General features: G+C 37.6%; 1 protein-coding gene across 1 annotated transcript in view; it reads left to right on the forward strand.

Moving 5' to 3' along the window:
- Positions 1 to 12091, forward strand: part of LOC133613400 (uncharacterized) — a 30563-nt gene that overhangs the window by 7689 nt on the left and 10783 nt on the right. The window contains exon 3 of the mRNA XM_061970922.2: positions 4043 to 4363. Within this exon, the coding sequence (XP_061826906.2) occupies positions 4043 to 4363 (321 nt within the window). The remainder of the gene's footprint in view (positions 1 to 4042; positions 4364 to 12091) is intronic.

The following is a 12091-nucleotide window of genomic DNA, read 5'->3' on the forward strand; positions in this document are numbered from 1 at the left end:
GCTACTTTTAAACTTTCATGCACAGAAGGAAATCACAACTAAAAAAATCACTAATATTTTCATACGGTGTTGATGTGGAACTTTTTGCCATTTTGATGGTGTGGATTTGTGGCACCGAATGGAGATAAGCGTCTCGACAGACGTCACAATATTTGAACAATGATGACGAAAACTGTTGTCTCTGTCGTGTCCGTGTGTCGAAAATTGTTAAGCGCTTATTTTTTTATTTGATTTTGTGCGTGGCATAGATTTGCCGTGCGCAGAGGACGCTTGAGCAGGCGCGCACCTTAGCGGCTGCGCTAGCATCACAGCTAACGTTAGCCATGCCGCTACCTCGCTCTCTGCTGAGAGAGGACGTATACGTATGTGACGTATGACGTGACAGTATGTGACGTATGACGTGACAGTATGTGACGTGTGTAAGAAGGTGCGCTCGCTGTCTGTGAGGGAGACACAGGAAAGAGTGAGAAGAGCCTGTCGTGTAATGCCAGCAGCTAAAAGCAACTGCGTGAGAATTGTGGATGTGTTGAAGGTGTGCTGGAAAATGCGGAACGGAAATTACGGCGCAGCAGAAAAGTGGAATGTATTATTTAAATAGGTGCGTTGGAAAACACGGACCGGAGTTTTTTTTTAAACTGGATCTGGATCGGCATTTTCCCATGCCTTGCCGATACGCAATTTTTGGCAAATATCGGCAGCCGATCCGATCCTAATATCGGATCGGGATTCCCTAATATGTAGGATAGGATAGACTTTATTCATCCCAAAATGGTTAAGTATGCAGATACAAAATGTCCACACAAATAAGGTAAACAAATCAGGAAACAAGAGGGAAACATTAAATAACACAAAAGACATCAAATACATTAGAAGAGCACAGACCTGATGCAACAAGCTGCCAGTTCAGCAGTGCCACTTCTACACGCAGTTTAAAAGTAAAACGCACAAAAAAAACAATAAAATAAGAAAGTAAATGATACGTATTGTGCACCATTCATAGACAAACAAAAATAAAAACATAATTTCAACTCCCACATACACCGCGGAAGCAGTTTTTTATCAGTATCGTTTTTTTTGTTGTTTTTTTTTAATGTTTTTTTTTTTTTTTTTTTTTTATTAAATCAACATAAAAACACAAGATACACTTACAATTAGTGCACCAACCCAAAAAACCTCCCTCCCCTATTTACACTCATTCACACAAAAGGGTTGTTTCTTTCTCTTATTAATATTCTGGTTCCTACATTATATATCAATATATATCAATACAGTCTGCAAGGGATGCAGTCCGTAAGCACACATGATTGTGCGTGCTGCTGGTCCACTAATAGTACTAACCTTTAACAGTTAATTTTACTCATTTTCATTAATTACTAGTTTCTATGTAACTGTTTTTATATTGTTTTACTTTCTTTTTTATTCAAGAAAATGTTTTTAATTTATTTATCTTATTTTATTTTAGTAATTTTAAAAAAAAGGACCTTATCTTCACCATACCTGGTTGTCCAAATTAGGCATAATAATGTGTTAATTCCACGACTGTATATATCAGTATCGGTTGATATCGGTATCAGTTGATATCGGTATCGGTAATTAAAAAGTTGGACAATATCGGATTTCGGCAAAAAGCCATTATTGGACATCCCTAGTCATAACAAATAGTGTGAATAATATTGATTAATTTATGATAACACAATATATTTTTTAAATCAATCACATGCTGACAGCCCTACTTTATATAATATATATATACAGTACAGGCCAAAAGTTTGGACACACCTTCTCATTCAATGCGTTTTCTTTATTTTCATGACTATTTACATTGTAGATTGTCACTGAAGGCATCAAAACTAAGAATGAACACATGTGGAGCTATGTACTTAACAAAAAAAGGTGAAATAACTGAAAACATGTTTAATATTCTAGTTTCTTTGAAATAGCCACCCTTTGCTCTGATTACTTTTTTGCACACTCTTGGCATTCTCTCGATGAGCGCCAAAAGGTAGTCACCTGAAATGAATTTCACTTCACAGGTGTGCTTGAAGCTCATCAAGAGAATGCCAAGAGTGTGCAAAGCAGTAATGAGAGCAAAGGGTGGCTATTTTGAAGAAATTAGAATATATAACCTTTTCAGTTATTTAACCTTTTTTTGTAAGTGCATAACTCCACATGTGTTCATTTTATAATTTTATGGATGCTATATATATATATATATATATATATATATATATATATATATATATATATATATATATATATATATATATATATATATATACTGTATATATATATATATATATATATATATATATATATATATATATATATATGCAGTATATATATATATATATATATATATATATATATACTGTATATTTATATATATATATATATACCGGTATATATATATACATATATATACTGTCTCTCTCTCTCTCTCTCTCTCTCTCTCTCAATTGCTTTGTTTATTGCAGTTCTGAGTGTTGCTGGGTCGGGTTTGGTTTTGGAATTGGATTGCATTGTTATGGTATTGCTGTGTATTGTTTTGTTGGATTGATTAATTAAAAAAAAAAAAAAAAAAAAAAAAAAAAATATATATATATATATATATATATATATATATATATATATATATATATATATATATATATTCTACCGCTTGTCCCGTTCGGGGTAGCGGGGGGTGCTGGAGCCTATCTCAGCAGCCTTCGGGTGGAAGGCGGGGTACACCCTGGACAAGTAGTATATATAAATCCCAGCTGATTGTGGACCAACTGCATTAGCTTGGAGATGAAGTTAGTGCCCTGATCAGTCAGCACTTCATCCAGGAATCCCACTGTGAAAGTCGCTTCCTAGCAGTTCCACTGCCACACACATCACAGGAGCCAGGTGTGCAGTTTTTAACAGAGTTTTAAGGTTCATCAATTTAAACAAATGTTTTTCAGCAGGTCGTGATTTTTTAGTCACTCCAAATCCTCCTCCTCTACTGTTCCCGGCCGCCACTGTTAAAGACAACAGGTGATTAGATAACTCGTACCACCTGGGAGACCTAATCACCTGTTCAGCTGTGTCTTGCCGTCGGCACTGCCACGCCCCCGTCTGATGGTGCTCTGTCCTCAGCAACATGGACAGAGGCGGTGACCTCCGCTCCTGCAGGCAGCGCTGGCCACACCTCCCTCCTCACCCACTCTTGAGAAGAGTTGTACCAGGGCATGGAGGACCAAGGCTTTTTTATCAGCGACCAAAAGTTGCAAACTTTATCGTCGATGTTCTCTACTAAATCCTTTCAGCAAAAATATGGCAATATCGCGAAATGATCAAGTATGACACATAGATTGGACCTGCTATTCCCGTTTAAATAAGAAAATCGCATTTCAGTAGGCCTTTAACGCAGCATCAAACTTTGTCTGCATTTTGTCTGCACAAAGAAAAACGTTTTTTTGACAGTGAATGTGTGGGGAAAAAAGGAAGATTCTTCTTTTGAACTTGAATTTGAACCTCCATAAGTCAGATATGTCACGTTTTCTCACCACAGAATTAAACATCACAGCTGAGTTTAAATTGAAACCTCCCTGATCATATTATATTATTCAACATTGAGAAAAGAAGAGTAAAATCTGTTAATGAACTGTTCATCATCCCAGTTTGGTGCGTAGAAGCTAGCTAAAACAACATGAGTGTTGCACATAACAGGGTTAGGATATAGATAAGTAAAAAGATAAAGTAAATAAAGAAATGTAGATAAGTCAGTTATGACATTTGGGTCCGGAATTTGTGGAAACATTACAGACAAATAAATGAGACAAGCATCTTACCTGCATGTAATTAAAACCTAGTTTTTGTCCCACCTAATAAGCAACCTGCTGTTCAGCATGAGGACAAATAAATCAACTTCCTAAGTTTTGTGTCCTCAAACCACAAGAGCTAAAACATATAATTTACTAAAATAGATGTACACATTGCTTTTGAAACATCACCTTGTTAATTAAAATGTGTTAAATCATTGTATTATTATTTGTAATAACTCTTATTTGTCTTGCAGACATCCAGCAGCTGATTGTTCATCAAGAAGAGCCTCTCTCTCAGTTGCTGGAGGTGAGCTCCCCTTTGAAGCAGGAGAAACCACAGCCCCCCCACTTTAAAGAGGAAGATGAAAAAGTCTGGATCACTCAGGAGGGAGAGTGTCTTTTAGGGCAGGAGGAGGCTGAGCTCACCAAGTTTCCACTGACTGTTGTCTCTGTAAAGATTGAAGACCATGAAGACAAACCACCTGAGTCCTCACAGCTTCATCACAGTCCAAGTGAGGAGAAGAGGGAGGTGGAGCCTCCAAGCAGCAGCTCACCACAACACATGACAACAGAAGGTGATGGATACCACAGTGGGGAATCACAAGCAGACAACCTCTTAGCTCCACTATCAGATAGTGACGACTCAACGTCACAAGTTGATGAAGACATGGAATCAGACATGAAAGCACACACAGGGAAAAAAACTTCCATTTGTTCAGTTTGCGGTAAAATATTATCCCAAAAACGTAATATTCAAATACACATGAGAACACATACAGGAGAAAAACCTTTCAGTTGTTCAGTTTGCGGTAAAACATTCTCCCAAAAAGGTAGTATTCAAATACACATGAAAACACATACAGGAGAAAAACCTTTCAGTTGTTCAGTTTGCGGTAAGAAATTCCCCCAAAAAGGTAGTATTAAAACACACATGAAAACGCACACAGGGGAGAAACCTTTCAGTTGTTCACTTTGTGGTAAACGATTCTCCCAAAAAGGTACTATACAAATACATATGAGAACACATTCAGGAGAAAAGCCTTTTAGTTGTTCAATTTGCTGTAAGTTTTTCTCTGAAAAACTTAATATGCAAATACACATGAGAACTCATACAGGGGAAAAACCTTTCAGTTGTTCAGAATGTGGTAAAATATTTTCCAAAAAACAAAATATGCAAAGACACATGGGAACACATTCAGGGGAAAAACCTTTCATTTGCTCAAACTGCGGCAAAAGGTTTTCTCAAAGGGGAACAATGCTGACACACATGAGAACACATACAGGAGAAAAACCTTTTAAATGTTCAGTGTGCGGTGAAGGATTCTCTGACAAACGCAAAATGCAAAGACATATGAGAACACACACAGGAAAAAAACCTTTCAGTTGTTTAGTGTGTAGTAAAAGATACGCTGACAAACGTAACATGCAAATACACATGAGAACACACACCGGAGAATAACTTCCTTTTTGGAAGTCCTCTCTGAATGGACACCTGCAGAGTTACCGGTACTAATGGTCTACTGCAGTAGAGTGGAAAAACAAGTTGATTGTATATGCTTATTTGTGTATCATTGCATCCATTAAATCATATCCAATTGTGTTTACAATCCGCAAAGTATGGGAAAATACTGTCTAAAATGCCACAAGTTCCGTCCGCCATTTTGAATATTTCGCTCGAAATATCTTTGTCGCGACCCCGAACGGGACAAGAGGTAGAAAATGAATGGATGGAATTTCCGTATATTGTACGTCACTATGGTAACGCTTCTGCACTCTGACTATATTATCAGATCAGTCATATTAGAAATTTACAAACATTGGAAAGACACGTGCTGTTTGTCATTCACAATCCTTATGGAAGACAAGAACACATATGCTTGGCTTTTTTTGTCATGCATTCGAAATCATAAATAAATAGCCAACAATTGAGTCAACAGATAAAGGGTCCTCTGTTGCGCCCATTATACTCTCTAATACTATCTAGCAACCGCCAACAAGACTCTATTTACATATCGTGACCTGAAAATAACCAAATATGAGTGATGTTGTTTTAAGTGTCAACGCAGATGGCCTATTTTAGCGGCGCATTGATAGCAGTGAGCTAATGCTAGCTTACGCTGCTATTGTTGACACACTGAGCCGGCAGCTGCTTCTGCTTGGTCTCAAACTTGCTAAAAGTAAATTCTAGATTATAATTCATGCATCTCTTACCTGGTAGTAGATAAATGTGGCCATGGACCGAGAGACTCGTCGACTTTGACATTACCGGAGATGGCGAAAAAGACGCTGGTTGCGGCAACTATCTTTTAACTCTTCATGAGGATTGCGACTGAATCTCCATCTAAACGGAATTACGCGTGCGCCCTGTCGGTCAGCATCGCAACAATGTGGAAATTGTTTGGTTTATTATGGTTAGTTTGTATGTTTAGCACCTAGCCATGCTGCTGATGCATCCGTTTAGTACTCAGCTTCTAAAACTCAGGCTGTTTGTGTTCTGGCTCTAAAATATACGGTTCTGTATGATGATTTTTCCCAAAGTAATCGTTCAAAGTCTGCTTGATTAGCATTGTTGTTGATGGGGAAGAGATCTGTGTTTCCTAACACTGCGTCACGCGATCATTTGACTAGCTTCGTCATTAATTCTCAAAACGGCTCGAGAATCTCCAAGGGATTGATACTATTTTGATCATACATTTTTATTTGTAAACTCAAGAAGTCTTTTGATGTAATAAATCAGGTATATATGATAATAACCTCTATATAGAGGCAACTTGTTTTTCCACTCTACTGCTACTTTAAAGTCTGTACTGTGTTCCAGAGCCGGACCACGAGTCAGTCCGGATTCAGTGGGCCCACCTTATGATATGAATTATAAATCACTATCAAGTTTTTTTTTAGGTACGGGTTCAAAGGGGAACATTATCACCAGACCTATGTAAGCGTCAATATATACCTTGACGTTGCAGAAAAAAGACCATTTTTTTTTTTAACCGATTTCCGAACTCTAAATGGGTGAATTTTGGCGAATTAAACGCCTTTCTATTATTCGCTCTCGGAGCCATGACGTCACAACGTGACGTAACATCGGGAAGCAAATACCGAGTCAAATCAGCTCTGTTATTTTCCGTTTTTTTCGACTGTTTTCCGTACCTTGGAGACATCATGCCTCGTCGGTGTGTTGTCGGAGGGTGTAACAACACGAACAGGGACGGATTCAAGTTGCACCAGTGGCCCAAAGATGCGAAAGTGGCAAGAAATTGGACGTTTGTTCCGCACACTTTACTGACGAAAGCTATGCTACGACAGAGATGGCAAGAATGTGTGGATATCCTGCGACACTCAAAGCAGATGCATTTCCAACGATAAAGTCAAAGAAATCTGCCGCCAGACCCCCATTGAATCTGCCTGAGTGTGTGAGCAATTCAGGGACAAAGGACCTCGGTAGCACGGCAAGCAATGGCGGCAGTTTGTTCCCGCAGACGAGCGAGCTAAACCCCCTGGATGTCTTGGCTCACACCGTCCCTTATGCCACCGAAGATGATGGGTATGTCTACAGAATATATTAATTGATGAAAATTGGGCTGTCTGCACTCTCAAAGTGCATGTTGTTGCCAAATGTATTTCATATGCTGTAAACCTAGTTCATAGTTGTTAGTTTCCTTTAATGCCAAACAAACACATACCAATTGTTGGTTAGAAGGCGATCGCCGAATTCGTCCTCGCTTTCTCCCGTGTCGCTGGCTGTCGTGTCGTTTTCGTCGGTTTCGCTTGCATACGTTCAAACCGATATGGCTCAATAGCTTCAGTTTCTTCTTCAATTTCATTTTCTCTACCTGCCTCCACACTACAACCATCCGTTTCAATACATGCGTAATCTGTTGAATCGCTTAAGCCGCTGAAATCCGAGTCTGAATCCGAGCTAATGTCGCTATAACTTGCTGTTCTATGCGCCATGTTTGTTTGAGTTGGCATCACTATGTGACGTCACAGGAAAATGGACGGGTGTATATAACGATGGTTAAAATCAGGCACTTTGAAGCTTTTTTTAGGGATATTGCGTGATGGGTAAAATTTTGAAAAAAACTTTGAAAAATAAAATCAGTCACTGGGAACTGATTTTTAATGGTTTTAACCCTTCTGAAATTGTGATAATGTTCCCCTTTAAACATGAATGAATAAATAGTTTGTAATGATAAATACGGTGTTTTTAAATATGACTTAAAAGATCATGTAAAGGAGAACTGAACTTTTGAAAAAAATGTTTGCCTACCATTCTAAATCATTATGAGAAACAAGCACACTTTTTATTCCTTTTTTTATGCATTCTAACTTGTACATAATCGCTAGCAAAAGTCAGCTAACAATGGAGATAACGGTATCCAATCTATTCTGCCTATAAAACGTTCTAAAAACTTCCATCATTGTTTTATAGACACACTGTAAGTACATATGTAATGTAGTAACAGGCACGTTCATAATAACATTTTATATTTTTGTATTTTGGACATTTTAGGCATTATCGGAACATTTTGACCGCGCAACAATTTCACAGACACTGTACAGTTCCCACTACGTGTTGTATACTAGTATGTTAACCTAGATACTTGCCATACTCCGGGTTTCACAAGCCAGGATCAGAGCGTCTTGCTCCCTTTATTGTTGACAAATGCAACTGATGACACTTTTATGACTCACAGAAATCACGAGTGAAACTGCAATAACAAGCGGAAAAACAAACAAGATAGATAGCATTAGAACTCATGCATTAGCTAATGTTCAATCACAAGTGCTATGACATTTTAATTTGCATAAACAATTGTAGTCTCACATAAGGACATTACAAATGAATATTTGACAAACAGATAGATTGCTGTACCGGAAATAACGACTACATGGAAACGATGCTTAAAAATGGCACAATCTTCTCACCTTAGTGTTGCAACAACTTATTTACTTTCATTTGAAGTAAATGAAGGCTCAAAACACGACGGAAAGTTCCAACGTTCACTGTGTGTTTAGAGAAGCATTCTACAAGTTTCCCATCATACCTTGCGACTTCCTCAAACGCTGTCAAAATAAAACACACTGGTACAAAACAATTGTCAACTTCCTGTCAAGAAAACATGCATGGCAGAATGTTTGCTATTTCGTTCAACAACTATTACTAATCATGGCAGACTTCATGAAAGCCAACAAAGACTACTTTGGGACAAATGGCGATCCAGAAACATATATTTTTGCGCGTGAACATACAGAGAAGCTGATTGATAAGCAGATCCAGCAAGTAGCAGTATTGCTAAGTACTAAACAAGAAATACAAACTACGAACATAATAAAACAATCACTTACCGTACAACATCTGCTCTCACTGGGATGTTGACTGTTGGGTTGTGTATATCTTCCCGTTTAGATGAAGAATTATTCATAATTATCATGCAGGTAAAAAAATATATTTAACAATCCACAAACAAGCGTCTTCTTGTGTCTTTATCGTCAGTTCCAAGTCCAAGTTAGATGCCAAAGTTAACCAACTTGGCAACAACCTTACTCGTGAGGGGCATGATGTATAATCTAAAATGAACTTTCACTAACTCGGAGGTGATGCAGCAGTTCATTTTGTCTATTATTACACCTAGAAATTGTATTTAATTTACTCTTTCAGTGCCTACTCTGTCTATTTGTATTTGTGTTTAACTACAGTCACTTGTCATTTGGTTTTATTGAGATTTAAAGATTGTCTGTTTTTGTCAAACCATCTTAGGTTATTATTTGTATTAGCTTCTGTGTGTTCTCTCCTGAACAAAACACAGTTGTGTCGTCTGCAAATAATTCTAACTTGAAGTCTTTTGTAACTTTACAAATGTCGTTTGTATAAAGATTGAACACTTTTGGTCCCAGTATTGATCCCTGGGGTACGCCACCAGATAGATTTAACTCTGTAGACGTTTGTTTGCCTGGCTTCACGTATTGCTTCCTGTTGGTTAAGTAGCTTCTTAACCAACCATCTGATTCCACAACATTCTAAATTGTTATTAAAATAATATGATTGTCTCAAATGTTTTTAATAAATCCATAAACATTGCAGCAGCTCACTGTTTACCATTTATTGCATTGGTCATTTCTTCCGCTATTTCCAATAATGCCGTTGATGTTGAAATGTTGGCTGTTGGTTGTCTGTGTGTGTTTAATTTGTATTTATGAATGTGTCCAATCTGTTGTTAAAAAAACTGTTTTTCAATTATTTTACAAAATTGTGGAAGTAAAGAAACAGGTCTGTAGTTTGTAAAGTGTTGTTTGTCTCCAGTCTAATAAATTCGCTCAACTTTTGCTATTTTCGTTTTATTTAGGAGTTTGTCTGTTTAAAATGATAGGTTGCTGATACACGTTAAAGGTTGTGAAATCTCTTCATTAACCGTGTTTATCGTTTCCATATCAATTCCGTTACAATCATTTTGAGATCTTTCACAATATTGATTGTTGTTTTACAACATTTCACCTATTTATTGTGTGAATGCTCCAAACCATTCACACATGTTTTTTTACACCAAAATTGATCTATTATTATTTGTGTAAAAATAAACGGTTACAAACAGTCCGAAACTTAGATGCTAATATGCTAATGCTAACAAGCTAAAGGAAACCATCTCTAGTATGAGTTATACAACAAGATGTGGATCAGAATCATTCATTTACTCAAAAATTACGATGTTGGTGGTAATTATTCTGAAATATATTTTTGTGTAAAAATTCCATAAGGGGGAGTCATATTTGCATGCTTTGGCTGTGATTTCACTAGTTTGAATTTTCCCTCACCTAAAATAATATGTAGCATTTTAACAATATATAAAGAATACACAAATAACTAAGAATAAAAAGCATTAATGGATATTAAAAGTATATTTAAAACAACAATAAAAATTAGGACATAATAAAAATGTGAGTACAAAATTGTACTACCAAACCTCCATGGAGCCGTAACCAAAAATTGATTTTGGGGCCCTCTATTTCTGCCAATAACATTGATTGTTGATCATTCACACACCTACTATTAACACATTGTGGCTCGGCAGTGTTGTTTATGTTATCCTATTGTTAGCCTGGCATGTCTTTACATATGTCATTTGGTGGTGGCCCAGTTAGGAACATACATAATGGCAATGCAATAATACCACAATTAATACCAATGAATGAAAGATATCCAGGGTGCCACATATGGTTCCTAATTTTTAAAATGTAGAACATTCAGCTACAAGAGTGGCCTGGGGTTGAACGATCCAAGTGATAAAGTTCCACGACCAGGACAAAAAAACAAACTGCTCCTCCTGAATCCGAGATTCGACTATCCAGTGTAGCCTCCTCTCCAGTACACCTGAATAGACCTTACCGGGAAGGCTGAGAAAGGTGATCCCACGATAGTTGGAACACACCCTCCGGTTCCCCTTCTTAAAGAGAGGAACCACCACACCGGTCTGCCAATCCAGAGGTACCGCCCCCGATGTCCACGCAATGTTGCAAAGTCTTGTCGACCAAGACATCCCCACAGCACACCTTAAGGAACTCTGGGCGGATCTCATCCACCCCAAGGCCTTGCCACCGAAGAGCTTTTTAACTACCTTAGCAACCTCAGCCCCAGAAATAGGAGAGCCCACCGGAGATTCCCCAGGCACTGCTTCCTCATAGGAAGTCATGAAGGTGGGATTGAGGAAGTCTTGGACCTTGACCCAGCATACCAACCCACCACTGCTTCCCCTTCCTGAGGCGACGAATGGTGGTCCAGAATCGCTTCGAGGCCGTCCGGAAGTCGTTTTCCATGGCTTCCCTGAACTCCTCCCATGTCTGAGTTTTTGCCTCCGTGATCGTCGAAACCACACACCGCTTGGCCTGTCGGTACCTGTCCGCTGCCTCCTCAGTCCCATGAGCAATGGTCATGATAGGACTCTTTCTTCAGCTTGACGGTATCCCTCACAGCGGGTTCTGGAATTACCGCCATGACAGGCACCGACCGACCACCTTGCGGCCAAAGCTGTGATCGACCTCGACAATATAGGTATGTAATATGGTCCACTTTTATGTTTACTTTTTCATATATATATGTATGTATATATAAATATGTACATATATATGTATATATGTATATATATATATATATATATATATATATATATATATATATATATATATATATATATAAATACATATATATATGTATGTATATATAAATATGTACATATATATGTATATAAATACATATATATATGTATATATAAATATGTATATATGTATGTATATGTATATATATATAT

Source organism: Nerophis lumbriciformis, linkage group LG13 (assembly GCF_033978685.3).
Source record: "Nerophis lumbriciformis linkage group LG13, RoL_Nlum_v2.1, whole genome shotgun sequence".
Lineage (NCBI taxonomy): Eukaryota > Metazoa > Chordata > Actinopteri > Syngnathiformes > Syngnathidae > Nerophis > Nerophis lumbriciformis.